The following is a 22577-nucleotide window of genomic DNA, read 5'->3' as shown; positions in this document are numbered from 1 at the left end:
TGTCACATTGGACTGTAATCTGAAAGCTGACTTCATAAATATTAAAGGCCAATCACCAGTATTCAGATGCAAAGTTCTGTTTGTCAAGATAACCTACAAAATGTAACAGGTGCCATCCACGGCTCATTTTTAAAAAACTGTGATGCCATATCCCTACAGTAAAGTTCAGGCAACAAGTATTTTGCTATCTCAGTATTTGTCAGTGATTATATGAAGGCAACAAGAAACATACAAATACCATCTCAAAGTAACTTGAGACCTGAGTGCTAGAATCATGTGAAGCCAAGCCTGTGCTGCGGCCAGAGTTAATCCTGGCTTCATGTCAGTGTTCCACAGCCAGGGAGTGATATCATGGGGCATTTATTTGTGGCTTAATTTGACTTGCTGCAGTGCAAGTATATATGAGACATGGCTGAGGTCTGTGACTTTGCTAGTGACTTACTGGTGATTAATTATCACTTCTATGTCAAGCATGAATGGCCATATATTAAAACTAACTCTGCCACCATACATCTGCGCACCACTGAGATAGTCTGCAAATTTTGATGTTTGAATCTATTTATAAAAATATAAAATTATGTATCTATAAAAATAACATAATAACAGAAATGTGAATTCTTCTGGAATGTTAATGAAATTCTGCTGAATCTGTGTTACAGGCAAGTGATCATGAGCCAGAAAAAAGACTTCACATTTTGGAAGTGAGATAAAACAGCTGGTAAACAAGAACAGAATATCTTTATAATTATACATTAAAAATCTGATATGGGAAAGTGAAAAATCACATGCGTGTGGCTTTTCATGTAGAACTGTAATTAAGTGAAGAATGAGCTTCCACAGGAATGAAAGCATTTTCACTATTATTCAGATCAAAGGTGTACTCTACTGAAATAGGATACGTTTCTATCTGTTTTTTAAAGTAATACAGCTTGAAAATTGTGGAAAGAACTAAGACTTGTAAAACTCTGACCTGCAGCACAGCTAAAATACTATTAGGGTAGGCAAACATGAACAGAAAGAACAGAAAATAAGTATGAAATTTCAAAAAAATTGTGCATTATAAACTCTGTAAATAGTCTAATAACTCCAAGCAGCCAATACACATAACTGGACAGGGGAACATTTTGTGATGATAATGGCCCCTGCCTATAGAGGCTTCTGTATCTGGTCAAATGAAGTGAGATGCCCTTACCTAAATTCTCTTCCTTGAAACATCTTCCCAGTTCTTACTCTACACATACAGAACAGAAAAACTTGCACAGGTAAGAAGACTAGAAGATTAAAAGTCTGATAACAACTAAATATAAGCATGGCCATTCAGACTTCTGAATAAAAAAAGAATATCAGCTTAGCAAGCTTAGGACTCTACAGAACACCTTTATGATATTTTCCCTTCAAGATTTCTCTCATGTGTTTAGGAATAGCTTTTATTTTATAGATATTATGATAATCCTTCAACTGCTTTCTGAAGACTTTCCACTGACTACATAGGAAGCATAGAGAAATTAGGATCAGTACTTCCTTCCCCATCCAAATTAATTCTTACCTTCATCTTGGTTGCAGCATCATCTAGGGTTGTGACTTCATGGTCTTTGTGTTCTCCAAAAAGCTTGTCAATAGCAGATATTGGACATTTGCAGTTATAACAGTATGTATCTGTCTGCGCTTTCTTCAGTTCTCTTTGTGGACTCTCAATTTCAGGAATGTTTGCTGCTGATTTTTCAGGATACATCACCACAAATCCTGAATCTTCAAGTTCAACAGGTGTTCTTTGCTCTGGCTCATTAAAAAATTCATAACTATCCCCAATATGCTCAAAAGAGTCTCTGTCTTCAAATAGTAGCTCCTCATGTGTGAGTTCAGACGATATTTCGTCTTGCAAAAGTTCTTCTTGTGTAATCACATCATAGTCCATTGACTCAGCTAAGTCTTCATAAACATGAGGGTGCTGTTCTTCTCTTTGAAAAGCTGGCTTCTCTCTTTGCTGAGTGGTAGGAACATGAGGAATTTCCTGGGTAAACTGATCATCTTCACTGTCTTCAACAGGAGTTCGAGTATATGGAACGTATTTTTCCACTCGAGGAACTGCTGTTATTTCATGGTGTTCTTCCTGCTTACTGGTAGATTCTTGATGTGCAGCTCCTGGAGAAGCGACTATTTGACTATAATCTTGTTGACTTGTTTGCTCTGGTAACTCCTCAGTTGTTTCCACAGGAACGTTTTCTTCTCTTTGTTCAGTGACATCACTTCTTGCACCTGAAACAATTACTCTTCCTCCAAAAGGAATGGCGTGCGTTGGTTTGCAAATTGTTGCTTTAATGTCACTGTGGATTTTCTCCATAGTTTCTCTCTCTGGCAGAATCTCAGTACTAGCACTTAAAACATCAGCAGACCTCTGCTCGTATTTCTCCTCTGGACTCTGAACTGAAATTCCTCCAGTAAAAGATTCAACTTCTGGTATCTGATCCTTCTGAGGCTCTAAGTCTTTACCTGGAATTTCATCTTTAAGAATGTATTTTTCAAAATAAATTCCTGTTCCATCATCTGTATCTGAATTTCTGCTTGGAAAAGATGCATTAGAGTTACCACTTTCTTCATCAGAAGGAGTTTCCTCCTTTGTCTTTTCTCCGACTGCTTCTGCATAGAGATCCTTGTATAAAAATGATAGAGCAGGTGGCTCCTCTAGAAGCTCTGGATTAACAGCAGCAACAGTTGTAGGAAACAACAGAGATCGTTCTAGTACTCCTTCTTCTGAATCAAATAGTGGGGTCCCTGGTGACTTTCGTTCATCTTCTACACTTGTGGCTTTTTTACTGCTAATGTCAATTGATTTCTGCAGAGGAAAAGGTTCTGGAACAACCACATAGGACTGCATTTTGCTTTCTCCTTTCACAGTTCCATAAAATACTTCATCCAAATCCTCAAGTAAGGCAAATTCCTCTTCCAAAATATCTTCTTTAGCAGTTTCTTTGGAAGATGTGGCTTGTTCCACAGGTTCATTAAGATCTTCTTTCACAGGGAAAGATGAACTTGGTCTGTCAAAATGTGGCCTAATTGGGGATTTGTCATCAATCAAGGTATATTTTTCAAAATAATCAATTTCAGATATACCGTTGTCAGGATCCAAGAGTGCATAACTTTGGCTTTCTGACAACACTGGATTTTCTTCTTGTATTTCTTCAGTTTCCCCAGCATCATCAGTTGTGACCAATTCTTTCTCTTCATGGCTTTCAGACGTTCCCAACCCTGAGATTCCAGAAATTTCTGTTGTTCCAGAAACTGAAGCTCCATGTCTCTCAGGAGCTAATTTTTTCTTAAATGAAGGATTTGTTTCCAAGTATTCTAGTTTATCTGGCATGTGTTTACTTTCTTCTTGATCAATGGAAGAAATATATGTAGGAGCATGAATATTGAGTATTTCATAACCTTCTGATATTATATTAAATAAATCTTTTTGTTCAATGGGTTCTGGAGTGTGCTGTCTGTCTTCTACAGTGCTCATGTGTTTCATTTCTTCTTCTCTTCTCAGGTAATGCTCAGGCACTGTGGACATTTCGTCTGCTTCCAGATGTTGTGTTGCTTTCCTTTTTGAAGGGTTTCCAAACCTACTTTCACTCTCCAGACCTTTGTCTGGACGTGGGTTGTCTGCTCCTGGAGATCGTAAATCATGTTTTCCTGTTCTGTGACCAGTTTCTGAGAACAGTCCATAGGAAATTTCAGTTTCAGAATCAGAAACTCTAAATGTATCATGTTTATTGTCTGTAGTGCCATGAACTGTAACTTCTGTGAAATTTCCATCTGGGAATTGTTTTGATCCAAAATCTGAAGCTCTATTTGGAGAAAGCTTGTCTACTCCTTTAGCTTGTATAGGTTTAATTGAATGAGCTTTCACTTCTGCCACCCAGCTGGCTAGCCCAGGAGATGGGATATGTGGATTCTGCTTTTCGTTAGAACTGGGGAAAATGGACTTCGACTCCACTGAATGAAGTGTATCCTGTTCATAAGAATAATGCTGAGTTTTGTGTGCTACAGTGTCATAAACAAGATCTGAGGAAACAGATCTTGGTTGCTCTAAGGATGAATGTTTCCGCTCTGTGAAATATGGCTGCACTTCATGTCTATCCTCTTCTTTAGTGTAACTACCTTGGTTTTCAGGTATGCCTGCTATGTTAGGTAGAGATGTTAGAATATTTTGTTTTTCTTCATCATCAATTAAAGCCACAGATACTGTTTTTTCAGGCAGAGTATGAAAAGGTACATATGTATTTGATGACACTGGTTGCTGGTCTGCTACAGCAGTCATCTCTGACTTTGAGCTCACCAGCTGTGGCATCTTCTGTACATCTGGTTGTACTTCTTGTTTATCCTGCTTGGTGGATAATTTTGGGGAACTTAGCTGCTCTAATGACAAACATTCTGTGAGATCTTGTTCATCCCGTTCTCTTGTGGGCACTATCGTCTTATTCTCAAAATGTTCTGTCTCCAGGCTTGCTGGTTTAGGTGAAGATAACTTATTTTTTTGCAATTCTGCTTCATCGTGTGGTGGAATTACATATTTACACTCCGACTGTGCAGACTGGGGAATAACTAGCTTCATGCTTTGCTTTTCTTGTTCAGCATGGGAATACTTGGGAAACAAATTCTCAGAGGCAGGTTTTGAATAAGGTGGAATTTCTCGTTGTGTTTCATCAGCTGAATAAAATGTAGCTGAGGATTCAGTCTCCAGTTTTGAAGGAGCAGGTAAATACTCCTGACATTCTAGAGTTTCTGTTTTATCTATAAAAAATGATGTATTTAATTGCTCAGATTCTAATTGTGGAGTTGTGTGGAAGTAATATGGAGTGTGTTCTCTCTCTGTTTCAGGTAAAATTACATGTTCAGCCTCTGACTGTGAAGTCATGGGCAAATGTAGATGAGTTCTTGTATTCTCTGCTTCTTTTCTCGTAAAGAAGAAACCTGGCTGTGCTGTTTCTGACGGCTCTGTTTTACTCTGTCCATGAGGCAAATCTAAATGCTCAGAGGAAAGGCCTCCAGTTACAGATGAAGACTTTAGATTTCTTTCAATTTTTGTTGGTACAGACACTGATTTTCCAGGAAGAGACGAAAAGGGCTGAGTTTTTTGTCTCGTTGCTTCCTTAGTGGAAAAGGATAAATCTTTTTCAGTTTCCAACGGAGTAGTTAGAGATGAAGTAACCCCAGTGTTCCACTTCTCTGAATGTCCTGCTCTCAATACAGACATTTCATGCTTTTCTACCTTTTCAGTAGAATTTAGTAAATCTGATTGTTCAGACTTCAGTTCTGCAGTTTGGTGTTCCTCAGTCCTAGTAGAAGTATAAGACACAGAAAGTGTTTCTTGTTTCTCCGCTTCAACAGCAGAGGATGGCAAATTAAAACACTGCAGTTCGGGATGGGTCCCTTCCCTCCTCTCTGCTTTGCCTGCAAGGTATGATGTTTCTGGATGTTCTGGATGGGCAGTCTGTGTCTGCTCTGGTTTGCTATAAGAGGATAATAAACTCAGTGGTTTCACTCCAGAAGTTTCTGCTTCGTCAAAAGAATATGAAAAATCTGGATATTTTGATTTTGCTTGTTCTGTTTGCAATTGGTCTGCTTTTCCCACTGAATATGAGAAATCAGAAGATATAAACTCTTCTTGTGAAGTTTCCTGTTTTTCTGGTTTATCAAGTAAATGTGATAAGCGTGGTTGCATTAAGTCTAACTGTGGAGATGGTTTCTGCTTTTCTCCACCAAGTGAGTCCAAAAAGGAAGGCTGTGCCAATTCCTTTTCCTCTTTGCCAAAAGACTTCAGAAACCCTGGCTTTTGCAGTACTATTTGGGCAGGTTGTGAGTGCTCTAATTTGTCAGTTGGATAGGATAAATCCATTTCTTCCATCTCTGGTTGTACAGTTTCGTGGTGCTCCTGATGGCAAGTAGAATACGACAAATCTTTATTGTCTGATTTCTGATGTGTGATTTTATCTTCTGTTACTCTTACAGAATAACATAGCTGAGGATGTTGCAACTCTGACACCACCATTTCTTGTTCTGTTTCATCAGAAGAATACATTAAAGCTGTATGTTCCTGTTCACTTTGCACAGTTTGCATTTCATCTGTTTCACCAGAGTCGTATGTAAAATCTTGTTGTCCTAAGTCCTGCACCAGATGTGCCATTCCTTGTTGCTCTGTTGTTTTAGTGTGACGAGGTGTTACAGCCTGCTCTGATTTCCATTGTGTAGACTGTGGCTGATCTACTTTGCCAATGGAATATGACAAGTCTGGATGTTCAACCGCTGGATGAACTGTTCCTTGCCACTGTGTTTTGCCAGGGAAATGTAGCATCTCCTGATGTTCTTTCACTTGAACGATTTGTGGCTGCTCTTTCTTTCCACAGTAAGGTGACAAATCTGATTGTCCTGATTCAGGTTGTGTGTTTTCTTGCTGCCGTGTTTTATCAATAGAATCTGACAAAACTGAATGTTTTAAATCTTGTCTTGACATTTCATGTTTCTCTTCCTTGTTTTTCCTTTTTTCACCAGAGTGATGCAAGTCCAGGAACTCTCCTTCCACTGACGTTCTTGGTTGCTCCACTATGCCATGAGCACTTGTCAGTGTTGGCTGTTCTAACTTCAGTTTTGCCGTTTCCTCTGTGCGTAATACACAGCTTTCTCTCTCCTGTTTAAAATCCACCTGTGCACTCCGTTTTTCTTCAGTGGTGGAAGAAAACAAGTCAGGGTCTGGTACCTTGTCTGTGGCACTTGAGACATTTAGATGATCAGGCTCTGGTGAATCCCACAATTGCTTTGTTTTGACAGAAGAATGCAACAAATCAAGTTCTTTCAACACTGGCTGTGTTGTTTCATGAGTTTCTGCTGTGGTGACAGAAGATGACAAGTCTGTACATTCTGATTCCACCTGCAAATCTTGCAGCCCTTCTGCTTTCATAACAGAGCGCTGAAACTCTGAGCGTTCTGCCTGCTTTCTCACATTTTCACTTTGCTCTTTTCTGAGAGATGATGAAAAATCACTTTCATCTTCCAGCTCTGGTTGAACCTCTTCTTGTTTCTGTAGTGCACCAGTGGAATGCGATAAATCTGGATATTCCAAATCCAGTTCATCTATTTGAGACTGCTGTGTTTCAGCAACTGAGCATGATAAATCCATTATTTCTGCCTCTGGTTGTATGAATTCGTGCTGTTCTAATCTGCCAGCAGATAAAGCTGAATGGATTGATTCCTCATGTGCTACCTCTTGTTCTGTTTCACGAACAGAATAAGATAACTGTGATTGTTCTTCCTCTTTGCTGAAAGAATGCAAGAAGCCTGACTGCTCCTTTTGAGCAGGCTGTACTTGTTCTGTTTTGCCAGGCTGAGTTGCTAGGTCTGGTTTTTTTAACTCCAGCTGTGTATTTTTTTGTGGCTGTGTTCCATGAATGGAATATGATAAGTCAGGCTGCTTCAGCACTGTTTTTGCTGTTTCTCTTTGCTCTTCTTTTCCACTACAAGACAATATATCCAGAACTTCTAGTTTCTCTTCTGTTGGTTGTGGATGCTCTGCTCTGCTGGCAGACTGGTTCTCATCAGGGCATTCCAAGGCTGTATGAACCAACCCTTGCTGTCTGACTTTGTCAGCAGGAGATGCCAAATCTTCATCGCCCAGCTTCACCTTAGCAAGTGGGCATTTCTCAGTTTTGTCAGGAGCATCCAACACATTCATTTGTGTTGTTTCCTGTACTTTGTTGAAGGAACAGGCTAGACCGGGGTGTTCAGGCTTCAGCTCTCCACTTTGCAGTTTTTCTACTCCGAGAACAGAATAAGGCAGGTCAGAATATCTCTGCCCTGGTTCTGCTATTTCTTCTAGTTCTGCTGAACCCACAGAATGGGCCAAATAAGATCTTCCCACTTCTGGCTGAGCCATTTTCTGTTCTGCTTTTTCAAAGGGGTAAGTTAAATCCATTTGCTCTGATTCTGGCTGTGCTTTTTGTTGCATTTCTGCTTTTTCCAGAGAATATATCACATCAGCATGTTCTGTCTCCCTCATAGCCACTTTCTCATCTGGCCTAACAGTGGAAAATGATAAATCTTGTTTCTCAAAGCCCTCTTCAGCATATTTTAACTGTTTTGTTTTGCCAGAAGCATATGAAAACTTTTCTTGCTCTACCTGCTCTTCTTTTGTTTGCTGCTGCTTTTCTCTGTCAACTGAAATTTTTCTGTGTTTCTGATCCAACAGTGTTGCTTCTTGTTTGTTTGTTTCACTGGAGGAATGTGACAAGTCAGAGTGTCTTGCTTCTGACTGTGCTATTTCTGTCTCCTCTGCTTTTCCAAAAGTATATGTCAAATCTGGATATTTTGAGTCTACTTGTGCTGTTCCTGGTAAAGCTCTTTTCCTGGCCACCCTAGGCAAATCTTTATGTTTTGAATCAAGCTCTTGAGTTGCTTGTTCTTGAAAATTACTGAAGGAAAACAATGTACCTGGATGTTTTGAAGCAAGTTCTGAAGTTTCTTGCTGGCTTTCTTGGCCATCAGAACATGATACATTTGTGTATTCAGATTCCAGCTCCACAGTTTCATCTTGTGCTCTGCCCAGGGTTTCTGGTGAATCTAAATACTCTGATTCTTGTTGCATTTCTTCCATGGAGTAAGACTTCTCTGGATATTCTGATTCCTGCTGTATGGTATCACCTGGCTTCAGTCCACCAGTGTTGCATGAAAAATCTGGATGTTCTATTACTAGTGGTGCAGTTTCTTGTTCCTTCGAACTGAATGGCAACGTTGGATGTCTAAACTTTTCCTGTTCAGGTCTGTGAGAGGGATATGACAAATCTGGATATTCTGAACCCATTTCCATCTCCAGTGGTGCTTCCTTGCCACTAGAAGAGGGCACAGATGTTTGCTCCGGCTCTGAATGCATTATTTCATCTTGCTCTGTTTTTCCAGTGAAACATGAAAGAAATTGTTGCTTTGTTTTCTGTTGAGTCACTTCCTCCTGCACATCTACACTTGAATAGAATGGCTGTCCTGGATACGTTTGTTCCATTTCATTTTCTTCTTGCATTACTTCACTGAAAGAATGTGGCAAAGGTGGATGCTCTAACTCTGGTTCAATTGTTTCTTCCTGTGCCAAATTCATTTGGTCCATGTCCTGTGTTTCTACCTTCCCCCAGTTTTCTGGCAAATCTGAACAATCTGGTTCCTTTTCTGTAACTTCTGGTTGGATTTCTACCAGCTCTTCCAGCCCTTTTTGTACTCTATTTTCTTGTTCTACTTTTCCAGTGGAATATGGTATATCTGGCTGAGGCAAATCCAGGGGTGTGATTTCCTCTTGCTGACAATCAGTAGTGGAATAAGCAGGAAGTAAATGTTCCTGCTCCAGCTGAATCATTTCCCTGTGTGTTGGTCTGTCAGTTGAATGTGAGGAGCACAAAGATCCTGATTTCATTTCTTCTTGCACTGTTTCTCCAGTGGCAAATGAGAGATCCCTATTTTCTGAAGCTGGTTGCATGATTTCACTTTGCTGTGCTTCACTAATGAAATATGAACACTGTGGACTTCCTGTGTCTGTTTGTACAGCTTCTTGTTCTGCTTCTCCATGGAAATATGGGAAATCTGCATGTTTTACCTTTGGTTGAAATATTTCCGGATCTGTTTTTCCAGTGGAATATAACTTATCAGACTCTTCTCTTTGTTGCTGCTCTTTTGCAGCAGAATATGGCAAAACTGGACATTCTGAATGCAGTTGACTAGTTTCTCCTTGCACTGACTTGCCAGTGGCGTTAAGCTTACCTCCAGGTTGCAACACCTTCTGTACAGGTTGTGGTTGCTCCCCTCTGTCATCAAAACTTGACAAAAGAGTTTTGTCAGTATCTACTTGTGCCAAATCTTGATGTTGTGTTTCATTCACTGGATATGGGAAAATTGAATGCCCTGTTTCCTTATGCCCCATTTGCTGCATACTATCTCTTCCAGTGAAATCTGGATGTACTAATTCAAGTTTTGCGGTGTTTTCTTTCTCTGCTTCTTCCATTGAACAGGATATGTCTGAAGGTTCCAGCTCAAACTGTACTGTTTTTTCTTGCTCTTCTTCTTCAGGGGAGTAAGACTTTGGCCGTTCCAGTTCAAAGGGAATAGATTTTTGCCCTTCTGTTTCTTCCCTGGAAAATGACAAGTCCTGATGTTCTGCCTCCGTCTGTGCACTCTCCAATTCCTCTGTTTCTTCCCTGGAAAAGGAAAAATCTGTCTGTTCCAGCTGTGCATTCCCTGTTTCCACCATTTCTTCCCTGGAATAAGAGAAATCTGGATGCTCTGTCTCCATCTGTGTACTCTCTGATTCCTGCATATCATCCTTGGAAAAATCAAATTCTGGATGCTTGGTCTCCAGTTGTGTACTCTTCATTCCCTTTGTTTCTTCCCTGGGAAATGAAAAGTCTGACTGCTCCATCTTCATGTGTGCATTCTCTGATTCCATCATTTCTTCCCTAGAATAGGGGAAATCTGGATGCTCTATCTTAGGTTGTGCACTCCCTGAATCCTCTGTTTCTTCCCTAGAAAAAGAAAAGTCTGACTGCTCCATCTCTAACTGTGCATTCTCTGATTCCATCATTTCTTCCCTGGAATATGAGAAATCTGGATACTCTGTCTCCAAGTGCAGACTCTCTGATTTTTCTGTGTCTTTCTTGGAAGAAAGGAATTCTGGATGTACCGTCTCCAGCTCTGCACTCTCTGATTCCTGCATTTCTTCCCTGGGAAATGAGAAATCTGGCTGCTCTGTCTCCCCTTGTGAACTCTTTGATTTATCCGTTTCTTCTCTGGAATATGAAAAATGTGGACTGTCTGTCTTTAGCTGTGCGCTCTCAGATTCCGCTGCTACTTCCTTGGGAAAAGAGAAATCTGGATGCTCTGTCTCTGTCTGTGGTCTCTCTGATTTCCCACTTACTTCACTGGAGTATGAAAAATCCGGATATTCCATCTCCATTTGTGCTCTCTCTGCTTGATTGTTTTTATCAACAGAAAAAACAGGGTGATCCAAATCTGCTGCTTTATCTACAACTGATCTTTTCACAGTTTCTTGTGTTTCTGTGCAAACAGGATATGAAACGCCAAAATACTTAGAATCCATCTTTTCAGAAGTATGTGCATTTTGTTTGATTACTTGCTCCTCTGCTTCTTGAGCAAAGAATAAGTCTTGTTCTGACTCTCTTTGCTTCTCTAAGCAAATATTTTGCATTTCTGGTTGTGGGGTCCTTTGACTCTCTTTTTTTTTAACAGGATACAATAGACCAGAATGCTCTGTTTCTGACTGTGCAGTTGCTGACAAGTGACCATCAGTATCTTGCTTCTCTGATACATCTAGAGAATGTGGTAAAAGCACATGTTCAGACTCTGATTGTGCAGTTTCTGATGACTGATGAATAATATCCTCCTGTCTTGTTTCGGAGGGAGTGGAATAACTGGATTTAGCTGACAGGGCAGTAGGTAAGTGAGACTGAACTGCTGACTTCTGTACTTCCTTCTCAAGATGTTCCAACGTAGATACTGTAGGTTTGGTACTTTGTCTATTTAATTTATTAACAGAATCTGCTGAAACAGATGGTAGTGTTGAACTGCGCTGAATCTCTTGCTCCTTTGGTTCATCTAGGTGATCTGATACTGTCAGCAGTGACTGATCTGGTTTCATATTTGCAGTTTCACTTGAAAGAAGTGACACTTGTTCCTCTGATTTATCATCAGACTCTAGTGCAGTAGTTGTTAACTGTTCTGTTATTGCCCTCTTAGCTGCAGGTGAATAAGGGTAACTTTGCTGCTTCCTTGCTTCTTTGGGAGGGCTGAACTTTTGTGACTGCCCTGATACCTGATTCTCCAGTTGAGATTGCCTGTCTTGTCTTTCTTCGTGCTGAAAAGTTGTTCCTTCCCCAGACTTTGAAAACTTGCTTGGTTTATCTTTTGTTTTAACAGGTTTAATATTTTGAAATGAGACATCTTTACCAGTAAGCTGTTTTTCAAGAGGTGTTATTGAAGAATAGCCTTGATTTGAATGTGCTATGGATTGCTGCCTTTGATTCCTTCTTCTTTCTGATGGTGTTTCAAGACTTCTGCTTGTTCTCTGGAAAGATTTTGTATGTGCCGTTTCTGAAATGAACTTATGCGATCTTTCTTTTACTGATGCTTCAAGGAAGTATTCTGATTCTCCTGAAATGGAGCTCTTCCTTTGGATTCCACTTTTTTCTAGTGTTTCAGGAGGTGGCCCAGTCCCTCCAAAAATTGAATTGAACAGCTGTATTCTAGACTTTACTGGTCCTCCAAGGATTGGCCCTACTTTCCTCAGTCTGCTTTCTCTAAATATTGATCTTATTGGAGCACGTTTTACTGGTTGTTCTGCAATATTCTCCAGATCTTCTTTGTCCTCCAACATTTCTTCATCTGTGTCTTGTTCTTCCATCTGTTCAACATTTAACATTGAGCCCTGCACGTCTCCTAGAACAGTTCTTGGTTCTTGTCTCTGCATTCCAGAAGAATCGCGTTTCTTATTGCCCTGACCTCCTCTCACGTGTGTGGGCAATGGCATTCTATTTGAAGGTTTACGCTTCCTTTTCCGAATAATTTTGCCTTCATCCATAATAAAGATAACTTTTCCTGGAGGAGAACCCACTGGTGAACTTTCCATACTGTAAAGATCAGAAGTTGTACTAGTTTCCGAAGTCCAGGGAGTAGAACATCTGCTTGAGCTGGTTTCCCACGTTATCCCACTATCTTCACTTTGAACTGTTACCATAGAAAAGGAGGGATTAGTCATGATGCACTGCAGCTTGGGTCTCACATCTTCACTTTGGATAAGATCTTTCAGACTAAAAAAAAAAAAAAGGAAAAAAAGAGCCACAAAATCATGTTACGTGAAATTATTGCAGTGAAGTCCAGTGCACTAAAGCGATGCTATTCAAACTTAGGAAAATACTTCATTTGCATATATTTTGAAACACAAACAGAAGGAAAGTGATATTTCCTCCTAGAGATGTATTTTAGATAAATCTGTGTGAGGCTTTGTGTCGCAAGGCTAGTTCAATGAAAGGGAAGTGTTGGAATGCTCAGGAAAGGCTGCATTTTCTCCGTCCTTGTTTGTGAGTGTGAGATCAAATGGATTTTGAACCAATGCCTGATTAACTCACAGTACAACTTAAACACTGCACTAAACATGCATAAGATACTGTCAGTGTTTTAATAGCACCTCCATTTGCTTTGCCTAACTGTAAGTTGATTGTACAGTCTGCATGGTAGCAGAGAATAGCTTGTTGCTGTCTTCTCCTGTTTCATTGTCTAAGCAGTGTACATATTTAGTAACACAATTTAGAATACATTCAACCATCTAAACCTTTCAGGCTATCCATGAATGAAATAGCAGTGTTTTATAATAATAACTTGAAATCTTATGATGTGCAATCAATATACTGTCACATGCGGCAATTAAATCTAGTCTCATAAAAAAAAAATAGTGAAAGAAATAAAAATACACTGAAACACAGTACTATTAAAAGAAATCTAACTGGGGCTGCAATAGTTACTTCAAGGAAGCATGTGAATAGTGATTATTGCATTCAACCCCAGTACTCCTTGTGTAGACATTAGTTAATCAAGGAGAACTCTGTTAGTAGCTAATTGAAGGAAACGTAGAGTGCTTAGCTAGCAGAGGCTTCAGCAGAGATGATGAAGAGGAGAAGAGTGCAAATCTATAGCTACACAAAGTCCAGTTTTGATAAACAGAGGAGTTCCAATGTGATCTCAGTAAAGCAGAACCCAAATGACACCAGAAGCTGTGACCCAGCATTATAAGTGTGCCAAAGACCAAGGGAACACTGGTGAGGAGCGCTCAGCATTAGTCATATTCTCTCAATACAATATCATTAATACTAAATCAGTATCATTAATACTGAGGAAGAATTAATGTCCTGAGTTCACAAAAACAGAAGTCTAATCTTTTCACAGATTTTTCAACTTCTACATAGCCCTCATATACTTTTAAACTTATTCTTCTACATAACCTGATGTTATTAAATAAAGCACCACACAGAATAGGGAAGCACTCCCATTCTGACTGATATTAGACAATAAAAGTAGGCTCCTCTAGCCCCGTCTAGTCAAAAAGTTTCATTAGTTCATGTCCTTGTGTCTTTACCAAACCTGCAGTAGTCTACATTCCCTTACAGTGGAACATATACTATGTATTTTTCAGACCAGAGTGGAAGATGTAGAATTCAAGCATTATCATACAATACACTTCCAAATTCTCCCCTAGTTTTGTGTATAACTTGTATGCTGCACAATAGAAGCTTTCTAGTTAGAGGAATTGTCTGCCACTGCAAAAAGTATACTCCAATTATTTCAGGTTCATAAAAAATGATATGAAAGTGCTGGCATCTAGGGACAAAAGCCAGTGCTGCTTTATTTGAGACAGACATTTCACACCCCATTCTGTTGTCATGTTAACCTGATTTTGGACATTGGCTCAAACCTTCTACAGTTTTCAAAGACACTGATGATCTGTTTTGTTCCTACTGTCATAAAAGCCCAAACCCCAGATCCTTCTTCCCACTTCCTCCTCCTCACAGTTTTTTGCCTCTTAAAAGGCTGTGCCTGAAGGGATTTCAGGTTTCTAGTCCGGCACAGAAGACTGGGCATGTGTTCCCTTGTGTATCATGTTGGGAAGAGTTTTCACCTCCCCATCTGCCAGAGCAGAAGGGTTCATACACTGAAGTCTGCCCATCTGTGCTACACCACTGCCATTACAGAAAAACATTTAGAAGCACCAGCTCTCTAAAATCATCCAGAGCCTCTCTTCATCCTCTTCACATCAGACCTTGTCACTCCTGGTATGATTCAACTTTGTTGTTGTACTGCATGACACTTTACAAGCTGGAAACAACTTCACTGAAACAACTTAGATGTCAAGATGTGGCAATGACCTGTACCGATAAGATGTCTCATTTCTGGAAGGCTGCTACCAGAATCAGACATAGTGCAAGAAGAAAAAAAACTGCATGGACCAAACTGCCATCCCAGATGAAAGAAATACATCTTTTTTTGTGTGTGTGTGTGATTTTGTTCCGTACATCTGTGCATTTTCTGCTTTAGCATTCAGCCCCTTTATCCCTACAGCAATCATAAGCTCAGCATCATCTCTTCCAACTGCTGCACACTTTCTAGGGCTAAAGCTTACGCATTTCCTTCTTCAGAGTAAGAGAATTAGGTTCTAGAGAAATGCAGTGTTTTAAACCCAGCCTTTCACTTGTTAATGTCCTGCTAACTTCAGATCTTCCAGTGGAATTACTATCTCATTAAAATAAATAAATAAATAAATTCAAGGATTCTATTACTTTCTCCTCATTTACTGTCTTTCTTATGTCACCACTAATGAAGTTACCGGAAAGTGTTTATAAACTGGCTGCAGAGCCCTTTTTGTATAAATCCTGGATATAGACACACCCTGAGACTTTCCTATTGCAAAAGTAAATTGGCTGGGGAAGTTATGAGAGGCAGAACTGTTCTGGAGCTATGCACACATCAGGGAAATGCAAGAGACTCAGGTATTCTAGAGGGTACATAAACCACTTGAGTAACAACATACATAAACCACATGGCTACTTACTAACATCATACTCAAATTTGCTGTTGCTTTAAGATACTCAGCACATGCTTTCAAAATACTTCTGCTGTTTAAATGATTAATTCTACACAGAACTAGAAACAAAAGACATCTGTCAAGAATTATCAGTCTCAGAGAGCAAAATGCCCAGAGGCAAGAAAATATTGCATGAACTCTCTGAGGATCAATGGGTTATTTGTTCTAACAAGGACGTGATGCCTTAGACCAGCTCCATAATAGGTTCTGATGCCATGTTTTGGTTTCATTACTTGCATAAAAAACTGTGTTAGGAAACAAAATTATTTAAAGATTACATTAAAAATCTTAATAAGGGCATCATAATTCTTAGGCAAGTCATAAACTCTGCTGCAGCTTTATGCATTTGCATTGGCTTTTTTTTTTTTTTTTAAGCACTCTAAAAATTAAGTGATGCATTTCCTAAAGCAAAGCATTTTCCATCAGAGAAATACTATTTTCTGTTTGTCCTCAACAGTGCTGTCAGTAATCCAAGGGGGTCTGGTAGCTGACTGGCATTTTATCTGTGTTACAGAAGGAAAACAACACCAACCTTTACCCTAGTGTACCGCCAGAGCCCCATCACAAAGGCATCCGCTTGTGTTCCAGCAGCTGGTGGGGAATAAAAAGATGCAGAGGCCAGGCATCTCTGCTGGAATGGGCATGCATGAAGAAAACTGCAGCAATAAATGTGCCAGACTCCATAACTGCTGAAAAAGGATAATTGTGGAAGTGGTGCGGATCAGCTGGAGCTTGGGGAGGGAGCAGGAGAACAACAGGACTAGTGCATTGCTCACAGAAGCACTTCCTGACCTTGGGCCATCATTGTGTTGCATAACTATTATACAGAATAGGAATGAGAACATGCATGCTTGAAAGATGGAAATAGAAGGAGCCCATGGGAAACTTCCCGCCGACTGCGGTGTTGCACAATCAGGTGCTATTCAACTGCATGTGAAACAGGAACACAAAAATGGCAGAGAGCTTGGGGCTGTTAAAAATAAACCCATGACGGCAGGGTGCAGGACAGTCTGTTTTCAGCCAACTTTGCATATTGGTTACATATCCTCTCAGCCACGTTTTCAAAATACAAAAAAAAAAATCCGTTCTGCAGATGGGGCTTTAAAACATGTTTGTTGACCAGTAATAATTGCACAGACTAAGTATATCTCAGGGGCTTGACTCTGCTGTTCTTGCTTAGCCACTGTTTCCAAGCAGTTCTACCCCAGTAGCAAGAGTATCAGATGGCTTTAACATCCACAAGCACACTGATATTTGCAACAACAAAACTTATACAGTTAAAGAATCAGTTTTGTTTATCTCTTATAGCACTGTTTTGGAGCGCCCAGTGCAGTTACTGTATTTCCATGTCTGTGCTAAAACCAAAATTTTTCATCTCTGTTAGCTTAATTGATCAAACGGTGTTAAATTATAATTGGTTAGCGTTAAGTGCAGCTGTTAAAAAACCCCTCTGCTTGACTCTGATCCCTCTCACTAGTAAGACGGTTAAGGGTAGGTATGAGCTCTGCAGTCTGTAAAATAACTGACATCTGAAGGGAATGATTTCTGTGATTTAATTAAACATTGTGATGCAGTACCGAGTTTCTGTAGCAGAGGCTGTGAGCCAGAAGCAAGACGCGGCTGTGGGGAGCTGCTAACAGGCACTTCTCACTGTGGAGGCCGACCTCACAGCATGAGCATCGTAACTACTATACATACACACACACGACCCCTCCTTTAATGGAAAAGTTAGCCATTCCTAGTTCTGTTTTACAATTTGACTTTTGTTACCAGCTATTTAGTTGCAGGTTGCGTTAAAAAACAATCCAGTCCGTAGTGGTTATGTTGTCTGTAGCAAGTAGCTCCAGCTTTAGCTGTTTTTATGTTGGTCTGCAAATATGCACATGTTTATAGTCAAGCAACCCTGCTTTGGCAGGGGGGTTGGACTCAATGATCTCTAGAGGTCCCTTCCAACCCCTACAATTCTGTGATTCTGATTAACCCTGCTCTCTGCCAGCATGGACCTGAGTTAACAACTCAGTTGGGATAAAAGCAGCATTACACACAGGCAGTACTCTTCACTTTGAAAAACCAGCCCTTCATTCTCACAACACAGAGCCTTGTTTTCCTGCTCTCTGAGGCTGATTCCCTGTTTGGGTTTAGTTCCCACAGAGTACTTGGGATGGTTCAGGCTGCACAGAGGCTGTCCCACCCTCCTCTGCGGCCATCTCTCATTCTTCTGTGAAGACCAGTGAAACAAGAAGGAGCCACACACGGTTTGTAAATGCAGGACAGCTCCACAGTGCTTATGTTTGAAGATCTGTATGACATAAATTTCTTACCAAACTGCTTTCTGAAAACATCTTAACACACCAACATCGATGCTTTCGGTTCTCCCTACGGTACCAACCCCAAACTGATAGGCTTTGCTATAAAAAAAGTCTCGCAACCTGATACAGTGGTTAAATCTCAGGCCTCTCTGTCTCTCTGTGGGCAGCAGAGCCCGCTGGAGTGGATTGAGTTGCAGACACCCTTGGACACCAGCGCGGGACCAGCCCCACACACTGCCAAGTTCCCTCTCCTCATTCTCCTCGTGGTAAAAGAGCAGCCTTAGGACAACAAACAGCTTCTGTGCAACAGTTACTCACAAAGAATAAAAAACAGAGAAATTGAAGTGGCACAGTATTCCTCATTTCACACCCAAAAATCAGCCCCGCAAATCCTGATTGTTGGTGAAGAGCGTAGTATGGAACAAGCTTTTCCTTTTTTTCCGAAACACAGGCTGGTGAGGGAGGGATGAGTAGGAAGAGAGTAAGGGTAGAAAAAAAGGGGAAAAAAAACAACCCAAAGCACTATTATAATATTTGATCATTTTCTCTTCAGCAGGCAAACCCCCAGTGTTTCTCAGACTGATATGTGACAGTCAGCCAGAAGGGGAGGAGCAGAGGGAGATGCCACTGGAGCTGGCAGGCCAGCAGCTCTTTAAATAGAAAAGCTTTCAGGGAACTTGGGGCTGGCACTCGCTGCACAAATCTCATTACAGCCATTTCCACCCAGAACAGCCTCCGCCTCAGAGCTGCGGTAATCGAAAAGCCCTGCAGGAATGGGAGGGGGCCAAGGGGGAAAAGAGGCGCTCAGCAGGCCTAGGCCCAAACTCTTGCTTCCCCAGGCTGCAAGGCCAGGCCCCATGGGAGGCAGTACCTGTGAGTCAGCTCCTCCGCTTCCTCTGGGTCCACGGCCTCTTCCTCCTCTTCTTCCTCCTCCTCCTCTTCTTCCTCCTCTTCTTCATCCTCTATGAAGGAGGAGGTCTCAGATGCCCGGTCACACTCTGCACCACGGTATCCCTCCATGTTCTTTCTTGCTCAGGCTCTTGTCTTTGATTTTTACCCCCGACCCTGTCCTCCCCAGGGTTGCCTGAAGCAACTGTCATCCCCAGCAGCACTCGCTTCTCCTGACTCAGGGCAGGCTTTAAATAGATGGCAGCAAAGTTGCAGCACTGTCGCTGCTGGTCCCACCCCAGGTCCTAGCACCAACCGGGTGCCAGGGCACACGGCACAGCCCCTGTATAGCCTATTCCAGTTCTGTTAGGATTACTGAATTGGAAGTTCTTGATTACATGCAGTTCTCCCATACAAATCTGAGCCTGTTAATCAGAAGTCCTGCTAGAAGACTAGAGTTCAAATCCTAGATAAGGTAATAACAGTTTCTGACATCACATAAGATACAACAAGTGAACCTAATGCCAAACAAGTACCCAAAACCGCCTCTAAAATACAAGAACTGAACTATAGCATCTTTTAGTTCAAGGAGATGTTATCACCTTGCATGCATTTTGAAACCTTGGTCAGCAATGGAAAGCAGACCTCCTGCTAAAAGACTCCCAGCAAAAGTATTCCTCACAGGGGGTGTAATGAAGGGTTTTGTTTTGAAACTGTGGAAAAACAATTCCAAAACAATTTACACTGTGGAACTTTATCTGAAGTTTTCTATCAAAAGTTGTGGACCAACGCACATCAAATTTCACGTTTACTTGATGTTATTCCACTTGTCTGGCACTTCCACAGAAAGAAGTGCTGCTCTTGTTTGCCTTGGCAGAGAATATGACAATATGACATCTAGTGACATTTGTTTCCTGAACATCTCTGTTTATTTTTTAATATATGAAAGTACTGACACTTTCTGTGCACTATGCCAGATATCCACTTTCCCAATTAGCTTCTCTCACTCTCAGGTAAACTAAGTCATACCGCACTGCACTTATTGATTGTGCCTGCAACTACTGCTGTAATTCAATTACCAGGGGAGTTTTGCGACAAACACGTTTGTCCCAGTATTTGGCAAAACTACCACTTGGTTTTTATAAGTTTGGTTATAAATACAGCTTATCAGAAGTAAATGAACTGAAGAAAAACACTGGATTACTTGTAAAAATAAAGGTCATCACAAGGTTGTGTAAGATGGGTCAGTTTTTATAAAGTTGCAGTTAAAAAGTTGTTTCAAATGTAAAGCAGTAATTTAAGGCTTTTTTTTTCCTTCTCTCTCTCTCTCTTTTTTTTTTTTTCATACGTATGTTTTGAATGTAAAACCTTAAGAAATGGCCATTTCTAGTTTGATGCCTCACATATCCAGCTCACTTAAAATGTATTTTTGCTGAATTTGAACACAATGTCCCTTTTTAATTATACTATTTTGAGAGCTTACATTTTATATATAAAAAGAGATGCCCATAGGCTTTTAAAAAAGCCCCCCACCCAATCTATGAACAAGCTTTGATACTAGGCATCATTCTGTTCAAAAATATATTTGGGAGCACACAAAACAAGGCAAAATGAAACGCTTCACCCACTACATCACTTGATAAAAATGAGGGATGATGCAGGGAACATCCACATAGAGGGAGAACAAAGTCAGATTAAAACTGAAAGCCTGCTAAAAGGAAGCTGTTTCAAGAAGCAAGCCAAAGTATTAGATAGACTAGATCACGATTAAGTGTGAGCAGAAAGTAACCTTCCAGCAGGCAAACAGTTTACTGATTCTAGAGCTTCTAAATTGTAAGGCTTTAAATAAATTAGAACTGCAAGAAAAAATAATGTATGTTAAGTTGTAAGGATTCTCACAGTCTTGTTAGAAGTGGTAACAGAAACAGTATGAAATACCTGTAAGAAAATTTTTATTTCTAACAGCTGCCTTGACCTTTACATTCATTTCCTTTTCTACTTAATTATGGGAGCTCAAATGTCCAATAAAAAAGAACATAAAATACCAAAGAAAGCTGTATTCTCTATAAACTTTATTCCACGGGACGCTGTACAAAATATATTAAGAAAAAATAAAAAGAAGAAAAAAAGGAGAAGTACAGCTTTGACAATGAATTGGTCTTCAATAACAAACACAGGACAGGCACAAACTGTGCTACAGCAGGTCTTAAAAGGTTTCATTACCTTCTTGTTTGGAAAAGCTACTATTTTTAATATTACTTATTTGAAATCAATTTACAGCAGCTTACCAGTTAAACATTTACACAAAATCAAAACAAAATCTCAGCTTAGTGTAGCTATCGTAGGGCAGGGGGTGCTTCAAGCAGATACCGCTACTACTTTGAATCTGTAAAACAAAGAACTAAAAATTATCTTGCCTACTACGTGAACATGAATCCACTTACATAATCTGAATTGTCCTTTTTCAGTTCAAATTTCTTGTAGTAGAACTGTTGATTGAAAATCTCAATTTAGATTACAGTTCTTGATAACCAGAACATTACCAACTGTAATCAAACTTAATTATTATAAACCTTTGCCTTTGCTCTATATAAAAAGAAAATAGAACTGGGAAGTGCCAAACTGAGGAAAAGTGCATACTGCATTAAACAGACAGAAAGCACAAGCTGTCTGCTCATCAAGGAGAGTTTGTGTGCAATGCCTTATGGATACAGACTCATACACTGTTTAGTTCTGATTTCAGTTATTTCACTGTTAAATTTGTCTGAGCTGATGATAATAACACCGATTACAGAAACAAGTCAGTACATTCCCATACTTTATTTACAACAGATTTATCCCCATGATATGCTGCTTTAGTCACAACATTCTCTTCCACAAATCAACACTATAAGTGCTCTCAGAAAACACATTTCTGAGTGAACAACTGCATTAATAAATGTCAATAATAAAATAAAAAGCATTTCTTACGAAGATATCCTTAACAAAAGTATAACAGGAAAAGCGTGTCATAAAATAACAAAGGTGTAACCTGGGTTTTGATACTGTTCTTTATTTCAGCAGGATCCAATATGGAGAAAATTAAAGAAGTTTGTTATCTTCTCTGTATGGTGGCTTTTAAAGGTAATACAAAGCTTAGGTCTTTCTTGTCTTTCAGTATCTGCCAAGACTGAGGAAAAAAGTAGAAGGATTAGAAGGATAAATCATATTTCCCATCAGCATTTAAATACCCTTTTAGGCAGTAAAGCCTCACAGATCCACAAAAATAAACTTGCTAATTTTCTCCTCTTGAGAAGATATTTTTATTTATTTTTACTTTTTTATTTATTTACTTAGGGAAAAAGAATTCTAACGCTGTACACACAGTGCAGAGGACTATTGAGAAAGGTACATCCTTTCAAGAAGAGAATGAATTTGTGCTTTTGGAAACTGAGACAGGTGTTCACATTATTTAAATATTACACAGATACTCTAACTGCAAAATAATTGTCTTAAAAGTACACATACCAAAACTACTGATAAAGGAAGTTATACTCTGTCACCTACAGAATCTGTCTCTTTTAAAGTACATTGTTAACATTTTCTTCTGTATTCTCATGGATTCCAAGACACGTTTGCCACATCTTTTAGATCATGAACTCAGCAATAATTGCACTGACCCTCCTATCCTAATGCACAGTTCGTTTTACCCATAATGTGTAATAAAACCCACAGGAAAA

General features: G+C 39.9%; 2 protein-coding genes across 7 annotated transcripts in view; both read right to left on the bottom strand.

The window, feature by feature from the left end:
* Positions 1-19350, bottom strand: part of CMYA5 (cardiomyopathy associated 5) — a 44636-nt gene extending 25286 nt beyond the window's left edge. The window contains exons 1-2 of the mRNA XM_015848627.2: positions 18842-19350; positions 1547-12836 (exon numbers count right to left, since the gene is read on the bottom strand). Coding sequence (XP_015704113.1) covers positions 1547-12836; positions 18842-18990 — 11439 coding nt within the window. The 5' untranslated portion in view covers positions 18991-19350. The remainder of the gene's footprint in view (positions 1-1546; positions 12837-18841) is intronic.
* Positions 19351-20913: 1563 nt separating this feature from the next.
* Positions 20914-22577, bottom strand: part of TENT2 (terminal nucleotidyltransferase 2) — a 38558-nt gene continuing 36894 nt past the window's right edge. For all 6 annotated transcript variants that reach the window (XM_015848610.2, XM_015848609.2, XM_015848608.2 and 3 more), the window contains one exon: positions 20914-22027. In XM_015848610.2, the coding sequence (XP_015704096.1) occupies positions 21953-22027 (75 nt within the window). In that variant the 3' untranslated portion in view covers positions 20914-21952. The remainder of the gene's footprint in view (positions 22028-22577) is intronic.

The sequence above is a fragment of the Coturnix japonica genome, chromosome Z (assembly GCF_001577835.2).
Source record: "Coturnix japonica isolate 7356 chromosome Z, Coturnix japonica 2.1, whole genome shotgun sequence".
Lineage (NCBI taxonomy): Eukaryota > Metazoa > Chordata > Aves > Galliformes > Phasianidae > Coturnix > Coturnix japonica.
The sequence above is the reverse complement of the archived record's forward strand: the minus strand, read 5'-3'. Positions and strand labels throughout refer to the sequence as shown.